The 21,181-nt window shown below is 35.6% G+C and overlaps 1 protein-coding gene across 1 annotated transcript in view; it reads right to left on the bottom strand.

Annotated features, from left to right (window-relative positions):
• LOC149554264 (Guanylate-binding family protein) overlaps nucleotides 1–21,181 on the bottom strand; it is an 84,889-nt gene that overhangs the window by 50,668 nt on the left and 13,040 nt on the right. The window contains 10 exon segments of the mRNA XM_089789487.1: nucleotides 8,737–8,802; nucleotides 8,897–8,916; nucleotides 9,043–9,102; nucleotides 9,377–9,437; nucleotides 9,630–9,773; nucleotides 9,971–10,028; nucleotides 10,149–10,266; nucleotides 14,012–14,050; nucleotides 14,192–14,261; nucleotides 18,496–18,598. Coding sequence (XP_089645613.1) covers nucleotides 8,737–8,802; nucleotides 8,897–8,916; nucleotides 9,043–9,102; nucleotides 9,377–9,437; nucleotides 9,630–9,773; nucleotides 9,971–10,028; nucleotides 10,149–10,266; nucleotides 14,012–14,050; nucleotides 14,192–14,261; nucleotides 18,496–18,598 — 739 coding nt within the window.

Raw genomic sequence — 21,181 nt, 5'->3', positions numbered from 1 at the left:
ATCTCCTGTAATCTCAGCTAGAGCACAAATATGAGGTCTCCTAGATAAAGCATCTACCACTACATTCTTCTTACTTTTGATAAACTCAATGTCAAAGTCATAGGCCTGTAACTTCGTAATCCACTTCTGTTGTCTATCATTCAAATCACGCTAGCTCATGAAGTATTTGATGCTGTTGTGATCAGTTTTGATAACAAACTTTCCCCCAACTAGGTAGGGCCGAAACTTAGCCAATGCATGCATAATAGCCAACATCTCCCAGTCATAGATGGAATAGCTCCTATTCACTCCATGGAGCTTCCTGCTCTCAAAAATAATGGGATGTTTTTCCTGCATCAAGATTGCCCCAATCCCATCTCTTGACGCATCACAATGAAGCTCAAATGGCTTTGTGAAATCTGGCAGAGCTAGTACTAGACATGATGACATCACCTTCTTGAAATGATTGAAGCTTTTCTAAGCTGACCCTGTCCATGCGAAGACCCCTTTCCTTGTAAGGTCTGTCAAGGGTCCAGCACTCTGTGAAAATCCCTTACCAAATCTCCTATAAAACCCACAGAGACCAAGGAATCCCTTAAGCTGTGTAAGATTCGTAGGAGTAGGCCAATCAACAATAGCCCTAATCTTTTCAGGATCTGCCTAAACTCCATCTGCGCTAATGATATGCCCAAGGTATAGTAGCTCAGTCATCCCAAACTCGCACTTAGATTCCTTGGCATACAGTGACTCTTTCTCCAAAGTGGACAACACCATCTCAAGATATTGCAAATGCTCCTTCCAAGTCTTACTGAAGACTAAAATGTCATCAAAGAAAATCAAGAAAAATCTCTTAAGTTGCTCCCTGAATAGCTGATTCATGCAACTCTGGAACGTAGCAGGGGCATTGGTTAGCCCAAATGGCATAACCAAAAACTTGAAGTAGCCATAGTGACACCGAAAAGTTGTCTTCTCGATGTCCTCCTCCCTCATCCTGATCTGATGATACCCTGACCGTAACTCTATCTTCGTAAAAAAGCATGCACCATGCAATTCATCAATTAGTTCATCTATCCGTGGGATGGGATATTTGTTCTTAATGGCCTTCTTATTTGATGCCCTGTAATCGATGCACATGCGCATCGTCCCATCCTTCTTCTTTACCAACACTACTACTAAAGCAAAGGGGCTCTTACTAGGCCTAATATGCCCTATTTCTAACAACTCCTTAATTGCCTTCTCTATCTCATCCTTATGTTTCTTAGGATGACGATAGGGAGTAATCATAACTGGTTTGGCTCCCTCTTCGAGCTCAATAACATGCTCTATCCCCCTGTTAGGAGGAACCCCATGCGGAATCTTGCCAAATACCTTAGTGTGCCTGTCAAGTATCTCCTGGATATTTGGTGGATGACACTTCACCTATGGCTCTTGTGAAGTTGGCATAGTGAAACATTCCACTGCCCACTCTATGTTATTATGCCGAAAAAGTCTCTGCATTCTCCTCGAGGAAACTACTCTGCAACTCCCATCTGAAAGTCCTCTAAGTACAACAATTCTTCCCTCATGCTGAAACTTCATCTCCAATTTTGCTAGGTTAAGTGTGAACTCTACTAGCGAGGCCATCCATGTCATGCCGAGGATGACATCATAGTCTCCCATGTCTACCACATAGAACTCATCCTCCAACTCATAGCCATCTCCAAACCTGATGTGAAGATTAGATATCTTCCCAGTGCATAATAGTTTGTCACCATTAGCTACTATGACTCTAAACCCGACGTGCTCCTCGGTCTGTAGACCTCTCTTGGCTACCAATTGTGCATCTATAAAATTATGTGTAGCCACAGTGTCAATGAGTGAGATCACTTTCTGCCCTTGGATGGTACCCCTGACCTTAAATGTGATTGCCTTCTGAGCCCCCATTAATCGTGCTAATGACTTCTCATCCTCAAGAATGCCGCTCTCCTCCGTAGTGCTATCCTCATCTGAATCAGAGTGTTGATCCTCCCTCTCTGACTATGACTCCGTTGCTGAGAAATACAACGTAGCTAGGTCATGCCCCTTGACCCAACCTCGCAAGGGTTATGAGAATCCATCCATAAACAACACTACTAACCTCCTCTCTGAAATATCTGTGACCAATATAGCTAGCCTCTAAAACTCACTGATATAAGTCTCAATTGATCCCCACTGCTTGAGTTGTGCCAACTCCTCAAACTATAATTCGGGATCCCTGGTATCAAATCTCTCTATGAGCTTCTCAGTGAACTCCTCGTAAGATGTGATCTAATTATGTTCCAAGGTTACCATACCATGGTGCCACCACTCATGTGCCGGTCCATCCAAGTGAATAGCCGCATACTTTATAGCCTCCTCCTCAGGCATAGGATTCAGCTGCAAGTATGTATTCATCTTCTGCACCCAAGCTCATGCAGTCATCTTCCCTGAAGCATCATAATAAGGTAAAGAAAGTTTCCCAACTTTATTTCTCAGCTCAAGGTTTTGACTTCTTCCTCCTAATCTGGGCATGTGTCTCATCCTCAAGTCCATATAATCTCTGAGAGAAATGTCCACCTGAAACTTTGGTCCACTAGCCTCCCAATCCCTCCTGAACTGATCTTGTAACTCCGTAATCTGCGGTTCATTAACCGGTTGAACTGGATCTCTGGGTGGGAAGGTGGATAGAAGAGGTCTCGAGCTGGCTGTTCGAGCTGGGCATGCAACATGTCTAAAGTTATCAGCCTCATTCTCATTGTTGTCATGTCCATTATTACCATTAATGTTGCCTTGGCCTCCATTATCATTGCCACTATTATTGTTGTTTCCATTGTTGGCATCAACTAGATTAATATTGATGCACATCTATCTAGCGATAAACTGCAACATCATATCCTCACCTATTCTGCTCCTGTTGCATCATATCCATTCACCTATTCTGCTCTTGTTGCATACACTGCCCCTCCTCTAATGTACCCAGCAACCTGAACATTTCATTTTCCTGATCTGGACCGATATTCTTGCCTCCATCTAATCCTGTATTCCTATCATCTCAGTCACCCATACTGCTGTCTTGTTCAAAGAATATCTCCTCTGTGTCTGTATGACTGGATTGTATGTCCCTCTACATTGGTGAACTACCCTGTTCGTTCTGCAAGTCTGAACTCCTACTTTGTCTTGCTCTGGTATTGCGGAAATTATAAAGCCCTTGTCACATGCTCAAATATAAATGCTTAAAATCTCCATAGGATGGCAGGACTTATAGCTCTGATACCACTATAATGGGCACCCTAGAAATGCCCAAGAACTAAACCAATTGCTGAAAGAGATTGTAATGTCTTTGCATAGATTTAAACCACATAATATGAACAAAATCAAGGAATTCATGCAAACTGAAAATTGAACTACTGCTGAAATAATATTAGTTTTCGAACTAATAAAATTAATTACATAGTAACTTGCTAATTACTCCAACATCATCAAATACATAACAAACTGTTTAACTCACTAATTACATCTAATTAGCCTGTGGCTGGAAATGCGTCCAAGTTGCCTATTAATGAGTTGATAGCAATGAATTCCAAAGGCCAAACCCCAAGGGAATGACGTCTAGAATGTCAGAAGAGAGGATGAACGTCCTCTAATGCCAAGAACAAATCTGTACATCCAAATTCCTATCAAATGCAATTCACCATCATCCGATACTAAACAATGAAGCTCCCACCTCTATTTATACTTTCCCTACACCCTTCTAGAAGGAAATTAAATATTAATTAATTGCAAGTACTAGAAGCTTCCCCCTTCCAATAATTAAAGCACTCTCTAGAAACTCCTCTCTTGCAACACAATAATTAATTGTGCTTCTAGAAAATTAAATTACTAGAGGCTTCCCCCTTTACAATAATTAATACACACTCTAGAAGCTTCTCCCTTGTAATACAATAATTAATTAAATATAAAGTCACCTTTTAATTTTTAATTTATTTAATGACATTATAGGAAATTAATTTAATTTCCTCTTATGCTCCACTTAGCCTTTGGAGAACGTGAAGGCTAAGAACTCCACTTAGTTGCTAAAAAGATTGGGACATTACATATAACCAGTTTTAGAGACAAATTTGAAACCTTCTCAGAACACTCCTCAGAAGAAGTTACCATTGGAGATAATTCCACTCATCCTCTCAAAGGTATTGGTTCCTGTTCAATTTATTTAAATTCAAAAATTACTCTCCAACTAAAAAATGTTTTATATGTACCTAAAATAAAATAAAAATTTAGTCTCTATTTCTGGTCTTACTAATCAAGGATTCAAAATCACTTTTCAAGAGGACAAAGTTCTATCTTGGCCAAAGAATTCTAATATCAAAAAAGCCATTTCTATTGGATTTAGATACAGAAGTCTGTATAAACTGTGTAACAATCAAAACTTAGCTCTAAGTCTTGAAACATCAAACTACCAAAATTTGGCATAGAAGGCTAGGTCACCTTCACTATCGTGCATTATCATCTATAGGAAAAATTGTAAAAGGTTTACCTAGTCTCAAAACTGATCACTTAAGCATTTGCAAAGGATGTGCCCTAGATAAACACAAAGCAATCATTTCCTAAAAGCATTCACAAATCAAAATCCATTCTTTAACAGATTCACATTGACTTGTGTGGCCCTATGTCTGTATCTTCTCTTAACGGGTGCCCCTTTTATGTAATTTTTATTGATGATTACTCTAGAAGAACTTGGATCTACTTTCTAAAACAGAAAGAATCAATTGAAGTATTATCAAAATTCAAAAAATTCAAAGCCCTAGTTGAAAATCAATCAGGATAGAAAATAAAAATACTAAGGTCAGACAATGGAGGTGAATACATCTCCAAAAAATTTAAAAACTTTTACGTTGTTGTTGGGATTAAGAGGGAGTTTTATGTACCATATAATCCTCAACAGAATGGAGTTGCAGAATGTAAAAATAGATCAATTGTTGAATCAGCTTGAGCAATGATGCACAATCAAAACCTTCACACTTCGTTCTGAGCTGAATCGTCTAACACTGCAGTCTACATTCAAAATAGATGTCCACACTCAGTATCAGAGAACACCACTCCTGAAGAAATATTTACGGATATTAAACCAAATCTAAATCATCTAAGAATATTTGGATGTCCTATTTATATCCACATTCCTGAAGAAAAAAGAACAAAACTAGAACCATCCGGAAAGAAGGGGATACTCATGGATACAGTGAAACAACCAAAGGCTACAAGGTCTTTATTCCAAGTCAAAGAACAATTGGGATTAGTAGAGATGTGAAATTTAAAGAAGATATCCTGTTTAATATTTCTAGAAACAGTGATAAATCTATTACTGAATCTATTCCTAAAGTAGATGAAAATCACCAAGTAGAAATTGAGAGGGAGAATGATGTTAAACCATCTTCTACCAATACATCAAATCATGAAGATTCTAAAAATATTAACAAAAGAGGCTGCTTTGGGCGAGGAAAATGATAGAAGAAAATCAGGTTGAACCTAATGAAGTGATTCGAGAAAGTAAAAGAACGAGAAATCAGTCATGTTATGTTGCATTATTAACTGAACTTATAAAAACAGAACCTTCAAATGTTAAAGAAGCACTATAAAGTCAGTCTTGGAAAGAAGCAATGATTGAAGAATATAATTACGTACTAAAAAATGATGTATCAGATGTTGTATCGAGGCCTAACAACAAGTCAGTTGTTTCTTCTAAATGGTTGTTTAAAATTAAGTATGCATATGACGGCAGCATTGAAAAGTACAAAGCCAAATTTGTAGCACAAGGTTTCTCACAGAAAGAAGGCATTGATTATGAAGAAACATTTGCACCAGTTGCTAGATACACTTTAGTTAGAACCATCTTGGCTATCGCAGCATCTAAAGGATGGAAAGTTCATCAAATGGATGTCAAAACAGCATTTTTAAATGGCAAAATTGAAGAAGTTTATATCGAGCAACCAAAAGGATTCTACACTCATGATAACAAAAACGCACATTTTTAAATTAAAGAAAGCACTATATAGTCTCAAACAAGCTCCCAGAGCCTGGTATGAAAGGATAGACAACTATCTAATCAAGTTAGGATATTCTAAAAATGAAGCTGATCCTAACTTATACTTCAAAATAGATGGTGATGATATGATTATTCTTGTGTTATATGTTGATGATTTATTGATAACAGGTGAAGAAATCTCATAAAAAAATGCAAACAAGAACTCACAGCAAAGTTTGATATGAAGGATTTAGGTCTTCTACACTACTTCCTTGGATTGGAAGTCTAGCAAAAGGGTAACTACATTTTTCTGAATCAAGGAAAATATACAGTTGATATTTTAACAAAATTTGGAATGATGGAATGTAAACCAACTTCGACTCCTATGGAAGTCAATCTACATAAGTTGAAAGATGATATGATCAAATCAGAATCTACAAATTCTACTTACCACAAGCAGATCATTGGATCTTTAATGTATTTAGTAAATACTCTTCCTGACATATGTTATGCAACTAACACCTTAAGTCAGTTTATGCGTGCACTAAAGAAGATACATCTACATGCAGCTAAATACATTTTGAGGTATCTAAAAGGTACTATGGCATGGGAATCAAATATGATCAAATAAACATCAACCTTCATGGATATTCTGATTCCGATTGGGCAAGCAATCCTATTGAATGTAAGAGTACTTCTGGATGTTGCTTCAGTCTAGGATATGGAATGGTTTCTTGGTGCGATAGAAAACAGTCTTCAGTTGCATTAAGTTCTACCGACGCAGAATACATTGCCTCTTCCTTGGGTGCTAAAGAAGTGGTATGGCTGCAAAAGTTGTTAGCAGATTTGTTCAAAAGACCTTTGAAGCCCACTATGATTCATTGTGATAATCAAAGTTGTATCAAGCTTTCAGCTAATCCAGTTTTCCACAATCGTTCCAAACATATTGAAATTCCTTACCACTACATTAGAGATATGGTGGATCGAGGAGTCATTCAACTAGAGTACATCAATACTAATGAGCAAACAGCAGATATCTTTACTAAGCCTCTTGCTAAAGTGAAATTGGAATACTTAGAGAAAAACTTGGTATGATTAAATTGTAATATTGAATATTGAATTTCAATTTTCAATTCATGTGGGTTTATGCTTCTATTGTTGTTTAATTGCATCAGATATGTTTCATGGACATATATATTCAAAAGGTAATTGTTTGTAAGGTGACGATGTTGCAAATCATAGGCCTGTTGTCATGGAAATCTCTAGATATTGTTTTGGACAATTAGAGATCATTGATAACGAATCCATTATGATTACTCTAGATATTGTTTCGGACAATTAGAGATCATAATATATGTTATGACAGTGTTCATAGCATGGTGATTTTAATTATTTTACTGGTCACTGTTTTAGAGTGTTAAGATCAGATAACGTATTCAGATATTCTATTCTGAAATCTATTAAAAAGGTGTATTATTTCTCCCTTGCTAAGAGGGAGTGTTGATGTATAGCATCAGTAGAAGTAATGATAAAATTATGTTATGTGAATTTTGTTCATCAGACATATGCTTACATATATACGTTTGGATGATTAATCATAACATAAGTTTGGATGATTATCATAATATTTCATAATATTATCGGCAGACATTGTGATGAGTATATTATCGGGGGGACTTGTGTTTACCGCCGATCGCATAAACTGCTGTATTGTTATTGTTTACCTTCACTAACAGTTGGTTAGTTATGCCTCCATAGAAGCATGACCCTATGTGGCCAAAGGCCACGAAGAGTCATGACTCTATGGGGGCATGACCTTTCACATATATAAATGTAAGTGCAGATTGATGGGAAAGATAATCAATACACAGCACTACAGTCCCAGCGATCTGCATAATCACTTTGCAGGATAACTCTCGGCATTATTCACTGGAAGGCAATTTACATATTCTATCTGCATCATCAGCAATCTCCATTGTAAGACATTATATCTTCAGCAACCCTCAGCACTAAAGTTAAAGACTCAGCCATCACCATTGGGAGAACAAACTCTGCATCTCTGGTTCAGTGATTATTCAAGTAAGAATATCCATTATTGTCTATATCTGCAGTAGTAGTTTTATCTATCAGAGATCACTAAAACTAACACGAATATTATCATAAGTTCTTAATATTTGACAGAGCTGTTAATATATTGAGTAAATACTTATCATTTGTAGGCAAAAATCAGGAACCCCAAAATCCCCTAAAGTCTGATAGGTCACTCAACATAGCCCTAAAATACCTGCCCCCCACATCTACAGCAATCGATCTCTAAAACTAGGAATAACCAAGGCTGGTGTTGCTTGGTTGGTGACATAGAAGCACTCTAAATTTCAAAAGAATGGTGACTCGAGTCAGTCCTACATGGAGGGCTGCCAACTCCTTCCCAGAAAGTCGCTATTAATCATTTCTCTATCATGGATTTTTAAGTATAGTGCAGACTTTAGTGTCTTTTTGAGTTGTCTGTAGCTCCATTGGTGAGATTTGAGTTTCATTGGCCTTTCAGGCTACATATACTGTGACATTTGCTAAGGATATGCTTTACAATGATATTTGTTTTTTGGAAAACAAATCAATTTACATGAAGTATATTTGATAAATGAAGCTTAATTTTGAAGGTTCATGTGTACACTTGCAAGAACATGCATTGCTTGCTAACATTAATCGAGGAATGCTTGGTAATAAAGTTAAATGCTTACTTGTGGTAGACTAAAAGCTGTGTTGCTTCCCCCCATAATTGCCAATGACTCTCGAATCTGATTAACCTGTATTGACCAGAGAATGTACAAAGTTGAAACTAAAGCATCATTTAGGTATTCAAATGGACTAACTTTACTTTCAATATTAAGTCTCTAATACCTGCTCAATGTTCTTGTTCCCTGGAATCGAGGAAAATAATTCAAAGCACAGTTATTAAAGAGGATTGTCATCAAATTAGTCAAGAAAAATCAAAAGGATATTTCGAAGTTTAAGGAAATTGTATTAAAATGTTTGCTGATACAAACCACTTAGATTGGGAACCTGTTGAAGAGCTTCATTCACCATTTGTTGTACAGACTTTCCTTCTGTTGCCATTGTTTAACATTGATCTTCAGTGGATGTGAAATGGAGGGCCAATAAACTCTTTTGCTTAAATAAAAAATTAGACATGAAACTACACTAAACAATTGAAGACAAAAAAAATTGTAATTGTAAAATTAGTTGAACCTGCTTGATAACTCTAGAGCCTTAAATCTCCCAAACTGAATGTGAAGTGATGGATGACTAATTCAGCTAGAACTATTAAGTTAATGTGGTACTCTGCTTAAAACAAAAATGTAGCGGATAACCCCAACTTACCAAGGAAATCACGTTGTATGAGCCACAAAAGCTTAGCAGGTTGGAAAGCAATGTCTCTCCCCTGTATTAATAATGCCAAACTTTTAATGTAGACCATTTTAGACAGTTCATTATGTATTGAAGTGCATTATCTAATAATAATCTGACTGCCATTAGAGTTGCTTACCTTCACTCTACAGATGTCCCAAGTAGAAAAGGGTGAAACAAAATGAAATGGAAGCATCAAAAAATACATTAATATGGCGATCAATACCAAAATATAATGTAATCACTTCATTATAAAGTTATAAATATCTAAGCAGCACAGGAGGACTAAAAGGGACTTCACTGACCTTCCATAAAACTCTTGGGCAAGTTCAACAGCAAAAGATAGCCGGGATATATCAGCTTCACGAACCTAATTAAGAACAAATTCAAAGGAAAATTTATAAGGTCCTTCACCTTATGCAAAATACCTCAGGGTGGAAAAATGAACTGACCAATTTCGGCTTACAATGCACCAAATTGAGTTTGAAATTGCTACTCCCAAACAGTTCTTCAACTTTAAAATGGTCATAATGGAAACAAAATATTTTTTTTGTAGGGAAAACAAACCGTTTCGGGAAGATTGTATATGAGAATTGAGCTCAGAACAGTTGCCAGAGCGAAAATCCTGAAGCACAGACAACATTCATCATATAACTTTAGAATTTTATACTGAAATATACAAAGTAACTTATTTATCAGATGGCCAAATGCATTTCTTACATAAAATTATTTCTTTAGGACTTGCCTGTCATCATAGACATTGGATTTTCCGACACTTTCAAAACCCTCAGTATCAAGAAATAGGACAGATGTCCTCACTCCGCCAATATTCATGTCTATTGGTGTACCCCAAACCCAAATTCCTGTAGCATCAGTAAATGCAAACCCCTAAAACTCATGTCTATGAGACAAGTAGGCAATGAAAATTTGAAAAATTATAAAGTATGTCAGGTTGAAGAACAAACATTGCAGAAAATTCCTTAAATTCTCATTTATAGACTGGAAAGAAAAATTACAGATCATTAAAAACAAAATGTAATAGGAATCAAATACAGTTTCCCCTTTTTACCAAGGTTTGGCAAGGCTCCCAAGTCAACCACAGAAGATTACATAACAATCTTCAACTCTGCCAGGCAAACTGTATCAACATATTTTAAAGTTCTAGGATTGACTTAAAACAATGAACAAAATTTGGAATTGGTTCAAGGTTATAATTCAGCACTTTAGAAGGCACTAATATACCATATGAAGGAAGACAATGCTCTAATACAGCACCAGCATAGAGTATGCAAAACCTGATAGAAAATTGTGAAGAGCTCCTGGTGAGTTTGTTGGCCATGCAATCAGCCATAACTCCCAAGTGTTTAAATAACGTAGCTTATGAAATGAGCAATAAGAAAGTCAAACTAAGGACAAAACCAAATCAAAAACATGGCAGTAGGATCATGATGGATGTCATTTATACAAGGAATACCCAAGAAATAGACCATCCATGGATCTATTTCAAGTGGTAATGAATAAATCTAAATGTCGTAAAAGATAATCCATTTGTCTTTTGTATATATTCAAAAAAGAAAAAGAAAAATTGTGTTCATGTCTAGAAAGGGTCAGAATAGGTCAGTATGTCTTTCCTTGCCTGTATAAGGAAAGCTTTTCCTTGCCCGTATGAGGAAAGCTTTTGCTTCATAAACTCTGAGGTAATATAAGACACATTTCTTCAAAAAGAAGGAAAATATAATTACCAGAAAGAATGTATTTCTATATTGGATTGAAAATATCAAATATTTATCCATATAAGAATTTATTAATCTCATGTATCAACTAGTACTCACAGGAAACAAAATTAAAACAGATTGAAAACAAACTAATTGCAAATATCCTGAAAACACTAACATAATAAACCAAAACAAAACCAGCCATGGGAAGAAATAAACGAATATTCCAGCATTTCCACCCATATTACATCATTGTTTTAAGTTACTAATGAGAGAATCCTGAATAGTTTCAAACTTTACATGCCAAGAGGCTTGGTGAAGATGTTAACACTTTGTTTTTAGTACAACAAAATTAGAGCTGAACAATCTTTGGCTGAAAATCTCTTGTATAAAGTGGATATCAACTTCAATGTTCCTGGGTCATTCATGAAACATTGAATTACAAACATTCTTGAGAACACTATAATTGTCACTTTGAAAGATTGTGGACTGCTTCTGAGCAACTCTAAAATATCGCAAATGGATATTTCCTCTGCTACTGCTATAATGTTTAATTATATAAATTATATTTTCCTATAGATTTTTCTTTGATCTTATAGAGCTAGACAGAAGTTGCAGAAGAATGTTGTTTCTTTTTTTTGTATTTTTTAGAATATAGGAATTACAATAAATAAATAACAGTAATTGATAAAATAGAAGTGATAGAAATCATATGCAGCAATACATACTAATCCGGAAATGATTCTAAAACCATACTAGCAGAATCTGATTTATTTCAGAATAGTACCAATATCTAGGTGCTTCAAACAAGGTTGATGCCAGCTGAAAATGGGATCCAGTTGAGCTGCTATAAAGAAACGCCCGGCTGAACCAAAGTGGTTGCCTTCCCTAAAAATCCACTACCTGCAAAGTGTGACTGCAATACTAGAAATCGATCCCCTACCTTGATCAAATTGTATGCATAAGAACCTTCGAATCTGATCTTGTTGAGGGCTACATCCCAACAAATCTATTCTTAGCACTAGGGTTTGCATCCTAGGTGAGGAATGCTCTTCCAGAAAAATGGCATCCAAAATAGGTTAACAAAATGATAAAAGATACTCACTTTTAGGTTACCATCTCCTTATATCCCCTCTCCAAGGTAAATCAAACCCTAAAAGAACCCTAAAGTGGATTTCATTTGAACTTTATAATATAACATTATTTCCCCAATAAAAGCGTCCAAATAGAGAGAAAACATCAGTTTATTAATGACAAATAGCTCCAAGTATCAAATAAGTCCCGGCAAGTGATAATCAAATAGTAGAGACTGAGCTCTTTCCAACGAGCTATCACACATAAGCAAATAGATCCAAATGGAGCCAAAAAACTCCTCATTACTCCAAAATGGCAAAACACTTAGCCTTATTTAAATTATTAAAATGCTAACTTAGGAGAATATATAAATATATTTAAATGTTTCCCAAGTAGCCAAGGAACAACCGAAACACCTCTAAAACATGAAACTAAGTTTGTCACCTGCCTGTGACTGATCTTGGACAACCTAGGCCAACTGGCAATCTCACCCTCAAATCTACGGATACTCCTAAAAAATAGGAAACACATAGAAATCTCCTGAAATTGAGATCAGGGGTGATCTCATAGAACCTCAACTCTGGAAAATGTCACAACCTCCTAAAAGGTAGGAATCTCCTCCTAAAATCAAGGAACTGCCTCCTAGAATCAAGAACTACTCTCAGCTGATCTACTACTACCTGAAATACCAAATCCTGACACTGAAAACCCTAACTAAGTCCCTAATCACCACTGCCAGCCTATTACTCCATAATAGGCTAACTCTCATGTCACCTAAAGAGGGGACATGACATACTCCCAATTAAACTAGTAAATGGCATTGCCAGATCGCTTCACAATTGCTACACTTGACGCACAATATTCTACTTCAGTTGAGGAGCAAGGAACTAAGGCTTACTTCTCCAAGATATGAGACCTGTTGATGTGTGTTTTATGACCTACCATTTGCAAAATAAAATATTGAGATATCCTACTCTCTCTTGATCAAAATCATGTGTATGCTACGAATGTGAGAGATCGTAAAAATTTAATAGTAGACCAAACATTGGATTATAAAATGCTCCTCAAACTCAATCTCTTGGAGAAAACAAAGATGGTGAATCTTTTCACTCTATAAAATATGGTGATCCATCTCATCCAATTGTTGATGGGAGTGCACAAACTCAACTAGCCACAAGAAATCCTCAAAACATGAGATGAATGATTGTAAAGATGGCTAGGTCAATGTTCAAACAATGGTCCCATAAATGAACTCTAAAAAGTACTTAGAATAGAAAGGTAGTTTGGGGCTGTGAGAGTTTGGATGGAAGGTATATGTAACCTCCAAGTATTGGCAGTAAATTTCCTCTAACAAATCAGTTGAGCAACTTCTTCCCTAGAATAAGGTGTCAAGGAGTGCATAACGAGTACGTGCAACTAGAAGTCTTCTCCAAAGAAATGTTTCTAGGCTAGAAGATAAAATAGAACTTGGAGAACCAGCAATACCAGTGTCTGGGTAAACTCAAAGAGGCACTCTCTTTTGATGAAGATAGCGGACTTGTACAAGATATTACCTTAAAACTTGCTAAGATTCTATGCTAACTAGTGGTTTTTGGTTCTCTGACTCTTGTAGCTTGAAATTTTTGCACGTCATTATAGAAGGACATGGATCTCATTGAAGTTGTTTAAGAGCAATTAAAACTTGTGTATTATGGATATCCCAAAGGTTGCAGGATACTTTTGTTTATATATTTTCATCGTATACAACATGTTTTGGAGACATAAAAACACTACAAAAATAAGTCTTTAGTAGCTTGGATATGCATAAACACTGCTCAACCTTTTGTTTTTGTGTCACGCATATGCCCAACACCAAAACCTGCACACAGATGCAACCATTAGTATTAACCAATATCCTACATATTTGTAACCACTCAAAACAGAAATGTCCAATATAGCATCAGATGAATATTTCAACATTATATGCATGCGAATAATTAATTTTGGGGAGTGAAAAAACCTTCATCACAAGAAAGAGATAGAAGCTGATTAAGAAGAAATGATTTGCCAGAACGATAAGGACCAATTGCCTGCAACACATACCAAGAAAAGCAATCTTATGTAAACAAACTCTGGTTTAGGTTACAGAAGATTAGAACAACGTAGATAATTGCAGAAGGTTAAAATCAATGCACTCAAAACAGACAGAATGACAACCTCTATGGAAAAAAAGCATCACTCAAATTATTAATTTGGAAAATTCATTTTAATCTAGAACAGAAATCCCAGAGTGGCTACAAAATCTAGCAAACTTGGTGTGTTCTGTTCCTACCAATAAGAAAATCAAAATTGTTTGCCTGGAACATCACAGCACAATAAGAGCATACTTAACCCTACATCACAACAAATTCAGTTACAAGTTACAGATTAGGAGTGAAATTTTCAAATGAATTACTTTTGCTATTGATTTTCCAATGGATGTCCAAATCAGTTCCTCCAACCAGTTTTGGCACATTTAATCCTTATAGTTAGCAACTAGAAGTTAGAACAGTTGGGTGAATTGAGACAACGTTTTCATTTATATTACTGCTGTCTCCTTTCTTCCTTAGGGTATATTTTCTACATCAACCATAATCCAGTGGTATGTTAACTTGTGTTTTGAAATACTTGTTCATTCATGGAAATTCGTCTTCTTTCTTTATTTCTCCATTAAGCACATAGCTTTTGGTACAGCCTTAGGGAAAAAATATTTTAGTATTTATCTAGTTTCTTGATATAAATTTTCAACTTTACATGTCATGTTAGCTGGCTTTTGTATTGAGGCCTGAATTCAATTTCTTCATGTCAAAGAGTAATGCCTCGCTTCAACACAAGTAGTGACCATTGAACTTTGCTTCTTGGAATGTTATCATTTTCAGCTTCTTATTAATTGTTGCGGGTAGTAACTGACTGTTGATTTGTAGGTTAAAGCTTAAACTTTAGTAGTAATTGTTCAAGCTTAAGTTTCCATTGTCCAACCCACATGAAACTAACCTAAAATTAGAGGAAGTCTTAACATTGTACAAAGAAACAATTTCTTGGGAACAAAAACCAAACAATTTCTCAGGAACGAAAAACTACTTGTGCTTTAAGGTTACATTCCCTCTATGACGTCCCTAGCCATGCAACAGAGGCTCTTGCCATCAACCCTTCCCCCCCCCCCCCACTTGCAAGCTAGGATTCCTCAACTGTGCCTCCAAAAGCAAATTACAAGCAATTACACCACCCGAAGCATAAAAAATCAAAGCCAGACTTCACTGGCTTAAGGTGGGGGGTCATGCCTTTAAAGAGTTTGTTCTAGCTCTTCATGCATTTCATTTCTCATTTGGTATCAAAAGAATAAAGGACAGTCATGTAATGCTCTCTGAGGTATCAAACATTCCCCAAACATCTGTTTGCAATTATTTGAAAGTTTTCAGCAAACAAGAGTCCTCGCATTAGTGAGACAAAGCCCGTCAAGATTGTCTCAATGTTGTGCCTTCTCAGCTTTGCAAAGCCCAAAGAGCTTTTTCTGAACATATTCTCTCTGTCAAAGACTTCAAAGAAGCAGTCAATTCCATGGCCAATAACAAGGCCCCTAAGTGTGATGGTTTTCCTTGTGAATTCTACAAAGCCTTTTGGTCTTGTGTGGGTTCTGATTTACATAAGGTCTATTTAGAGGCCCATCACAACCAATCTCTGGGCCAACTGATTAACAAAGGAAACACCAAATTCTTACCTAGGCCAGTGACCCTAAAGACATTTGCAATTCACAACCTGCCACTTTACATAAAATCTCATTAAAGATCGTTTTCAAGGCCTTGGCCCTAAAGATCCATCACTTGCTTCTGCAGATTGTGTGGCCTAATCAGACTAAGTTCATGAAATTATTCTGGATAACATTATTGTTGTTTAAAAATGAATGAGTGGGCCTCTCATTCTCTACAAAGTCATAGTCTATGTGCTTCATGGCTACATGTTTATGTTGAATCAGCCCAAATGTGTTCCATCTCTGATTTTCAATATCTATGTTTAGTTGAAAATTGTAAATATCCTTTAGTGGTGTTAGATTAGTTTTCAAAAGTAGTGTCATACCCCCAACTGAGATAGGGATTTACAAACTCAAATCCCAGCCATTAGTAATTAATTATCCCAGCATAGAAAATGCAAATAAGCATCTATCATGGGTAATGATCTCCAAGAAGGATGTGTATTTTCCTAAACAATACAGTGGCTGGTAGAATGGCAATTAGCTTTAAGAAAGCGATGCTTCTCTTAGGAGAGCTGTATCCTTTGTGGTGAATGGCTATGAATTAGTAACTATTCATCCCTTCATGGAATTATAAAAAGAGGGGCTGGGGAGAAGCAATGGATCAGCATAAGCAAGAGTTCAGGAGACCCAAGTACACCAGCCCAAGATGAATGTTATGTATGTGGACCAAGGGGTTTACTGTGGTCTTGAGCTTGAGATTCCATCAAGTACACCACCCTAAGATAAATGTTATGTGTGTGAGCCAAGGGACATAGTGTACCCTTAGGCTTGAGATCCTATCAAGTACACCACCCCAAGGTAGAAGGCCAGCCTTCCATGCTCATGGACCAGGAGGTGGAATGGAGGGATTGAGGGATGGAAGAGAAACCCACCTTCCATGCTCTTGTAGTACAAGGTCGATAAACCTTGAGAAGCAATACAAAAACATTTCAACAAATTCCTAATTAGGTTATCATGAATCCACATTGGAATGGCCAATGCTCTAATTAGATCTTATTATGAGAATGTTAAATGATTCTATGATGTATACTAATGTTAGAAAAAATAGAAATCATCTTGATCTATAATTTAATGTCAATTTACAAGTGGCTAATATTGTGCCTAGGATCTAAGCCTAGATTTATCCAGTTTAAAGGCTTTCCAATTGGTAAGTTTATACTCTTAATTATATTACATTTCTTATTTTTAGTTGGAATTGTGATTTCACGGAAAAATATATGAATGTCCCCAAAAGAGGCATGACAAGTAGATAGCTTTTACACATAAAAGTTCTTGTCTAGTGCAGACAAGTTCAAATTGCTTTGTGCCTAGATCGAACAAACAAAAAGAAATGTTTTTATTAAGTTTGTTTGAATTACATTCTCTCTAAAATCCTTAGCCTCTAGGTCAAAGGAAGTTTACCCTTATAATTTGGAAAATTATTTACTGAAAATGCTGTTTCAGTAGTCACAGCAAAGGATGGGAATCAAAATACTAGCATAGAGAATTATAATAGTTTAATATGTACAAAAAATATGTTGATAATAAAAATAGTCTTATTGCTTATTGACTGAAAATGGTAGACCTACGTATTCTGTTTCATTTATAAAATTTGCGATTAGCAAGAAGAATAGATTTCATTCCCAAAAAGAAAAATCAATAGAAGACATGGCCCTTATCATTTCTAACATCCGACTGAAAAGTGTATAGTAATCTATAAGAATGGAAACCTAAATTGCAAAATTCTTTAGTGGTTCCCCACAAAGGTGGCCATGTATCTAAGTGATAGATATTCTCTAATCCTATAAATAGTGCAAACCAAAAATGATGAAAACTTTGATCATGTCCATGTCCTATCTAAAAGAAGCATAAAATATAGGCATGTTAAAATGAATATGAAAGAATTACTCAAATTTTTGTCCTCTAGTTGGAAAGATGACTTTCTAAATTCCCAGTCAAAATTTTAATTCAAGTTCTTCCACAAGAAATACCACTGATTCTATACATGAAATTTATGATTAACAAGAAGCATTAGATTTCATTCTGCAGAAAAAGAGTTGCAAAAGAAAATGCAGCCCAACAATCTTTGCCGATGCCCTACTGAAAAGTATAGTCACCCCTAACAATAAAACCTGACTTGCAAAATTACGCATTGGTCTTGATCATGCATTTTGCAAACTGGCAATGGATAGTCTCTAACCCTATACCTTGTGCAAGCAAAAAAATGACTTGTTTGGCCATGTCCATTTACTACATAAAAGAACCCTGGAGAATAAACATGTTGGAAGGGTTGTTAGAGGCAATCTCTAAATTTTGGTCTTCTACTTGGAGGAGTAGCCTTTCTAAATTTGGGGAAGCCAATTTATGGGAACCCAGTGAACTTTCTGAATCATAATCTTCAATGAATAATACCATTAATTTAAGACTAAGATATAAAACACAGACCCCTGTTTGAAATATTAAAGCATAAAAAGGCTAAAAACAATTCCAGTTTTTATAAAATATACAGAATATTTGTGTATCATGAAAATTTCATAAAATAGTAACATACATACCGCAACTACTGCAATAGGATTTGTTATTCTGGAAATCACATCCAATCCTTCATTTGAAAGGATTAATTTTGTATGCCCAGCATCTGGCTCTATTATAGGGAAACTGCACCAGATCATTTGCAGTCATATTAAGTTATTAACTAAACTGAAAAAAGAATGCAAAAAAATATAACTGAAATTATGAGTCTTATAATTACAAAAAAAAAATTGGCCTTGCATAAAATAGCTTTAAACAGCAAAATAGTGGGCAATCCATGGTTATTTCAAAACAGAGCATTATTGTCTGTAACTGAAAAGTAAACTTCAAAAAAATCATAAATTCTATAGAGTACATAGCATACGTCCAGGATGTTCCACACATAAAGTTAACTAAGTTTTCCAAATTTATCTACTGTTGATCCTTTAGATGCTAATAAGTCATTCAAATGCCTTACACTCAGCTCACAATATGTCAGGAATTACAATATATACTCATTAAACAGATTATAGTGTTTTCCTTGACAAAAGGATAGTTATTAAAGGAACATAAATAGAGTACACAATACTAGTATAGATATCTCCGATAAATCTATCTAAAAAATAGTAAGAGTTTAAATTTGGAGCTATTTTATTTACTTAGAATCATTTAGTTGAGTTATTTTTATTCATTACATTACCAGATTCTCCATAGGAAGCCCCCAAGTCCTGACACCGGTCTGGAAAGAGTTCATTGTGGATCCAGACAGGGTTTAGCCCATTGCCTGTGGGTTCGGCCCTACTGAGCCTAGATGAACCAGGGCGGAATTCAGCCATCTGCTGACTAACACAACAAATTTTAGATTTTTTTAACTTTTTACAGAGCTATTTTGATGCCAAAAGGGTCAAATCGACCCCCCTCCCTAACCCAATTTGACTGCTAAATACTTTACAAAGGTAAAACCTATTTCAACGCACAATAGAATGAAAAACAAAACTATTTTTCTCCATTGCTGAACTATAATTTTGGCTTGCCATTGCTTAAAGAGAGTTGAGAATTGATTGATACATGCTCAAAGTTGGTTCTTGTGCTATTTGTACACGGCTGCATCTGCTAATTTGTTCTCAAAGACAATATAGAGGAAAATTCCAACAAAAGAGGTAGGTTTTTTGTTACATTTTCTTTATCTAATTTTCCTTGATTTTTTAAAATTAAAATGAACTCTATAATTTCATTTTTTATTTTTTTCACTTCAATTTATGGTTTGTCCTTGTCCGTGTTGTTTATAGAATTATTTGTGTTAGGTATGTCGGGAGGATATTTTGCAATCGACAGTTTTGTGAAAATCCAATCACAAAATAGGATGAGCAGCCACAGTGTATGAGACAAAGTCTCTCCTACCTTAAACAGAAGACTCCTCATTCTCACTGTTCCTTGGATCAACTCAAGGTAAGCAAGAAGTTGAGAGATGTGTAAAGGGTGTTACCAATTTTTTTTCCTCTTAGATTTCTAGAAAGAATCCACTTACCCACAAAGCAAGTAATAGGCAAGATGAAATCTCTAACTACACTTCAATCTAGTAGCTGGAAACGGTGATACCAATAAACTAACACCAACTCAAAGGTTGATTGAAAGCATACCGGTTTGGCTCTGAGTCTTTTTTGTCTAATTTATTATCATTGGGGCATAAAGCCTTTCAAAAGTAGATGTTCTCTATTCTATAACTTATTTTTAGTTTTAATCTATTCTATAAGAAAAACCTCTACCATTAGGGCGCAAAGACTTCCAAAAGTAGGGAAATTCTAACTATTTTTCATGAATTTGATATTACGATAATAGATAAGCATCTATTATTAGTTAAAGGTAATCTATTTGTAATCTGTTGTAAATATTAGAATGTTTATAATATTTAGTTAGTTGTACATAACTATTAGTTTTCTCTCAGCTAGACTAGAAAGTTTATATTCTTTACGATCGTTTCCTAAGAAAACATCATTCCATTCTTTTGTATATATAGACCTCTTGGTCTTTGTTAATAACAAGCAAGTAATTTACCAATTACTTCATAATATGGTATCAAAGCATGGTTGATTTTTTCAAAAATAATAATTTCTTATTGAAATTCTCTGTTTTTTATTTTTGAAATTAATCTTTTCTTGGTTTTACCTGCTTCCAAATACCTAGTTTCGGCTAGAGTTTCAAATACGAATATCTACAAATTTGTCTACAAAAATTGCATTTTTCTCTTAGGCATTTTATTCTGAAAAATCCAATCTTCATATTCGTTGTTTCTTCTCCAAGGTCATCTTCACTACAAGCTCCTCAACTCATGACCAGATCTTCAACGAAAACAAGTCATTTTGACGTGATTTTTTATAAACGGCTCTGCATTTTTCAACGCCTGTGATTGCCAAATCCACCATTGTTTAGAGTTCAAACTCTGATCTTTAGCATTGTCTCTGCCTGTAGTCATGCTTTGGGAAACAAATCGGCCTTTTTTCTCAAGCAAATCGCCAATTTTTTTGCACATCCAATCTTCAAGACCGCCAGCTAGGGTTTTGCTCAAAACCCTAAATTTTGGGCTCGGAAAAAGTTTTGATTACAAACTCTTGTTGGGTTTTCCGAGAGCCCAACTAGGTTGTCATCTGATTTTTCTGGGTGGCTCAATTCTCAAGCTAGTGCATCCGAAAACCGACAAGATATTCTTTCAAGGTTTTTTGAGCTTTCTTC

Source organism: Cupressus sempervirens, chromosome 6 (assembly GCF_028749045.1).
Source record: "Cupressus sempervirens isolate cs-2001-9-10 chromosome 6, ASM2874904v1, whole genome shotgun sequence".
Classification (NCBI taxonomy): Eukaryota; Viridiplantae; Streptophyta; class Pinopsida; order Cupressales; family Cupressaceae; genus Cupressus; species Cupressus sempervirens.
Note: the sequence above shows the minus strand (reverse complement) of the source record. Positions and strands in the feature narration are given on the sequence as shown.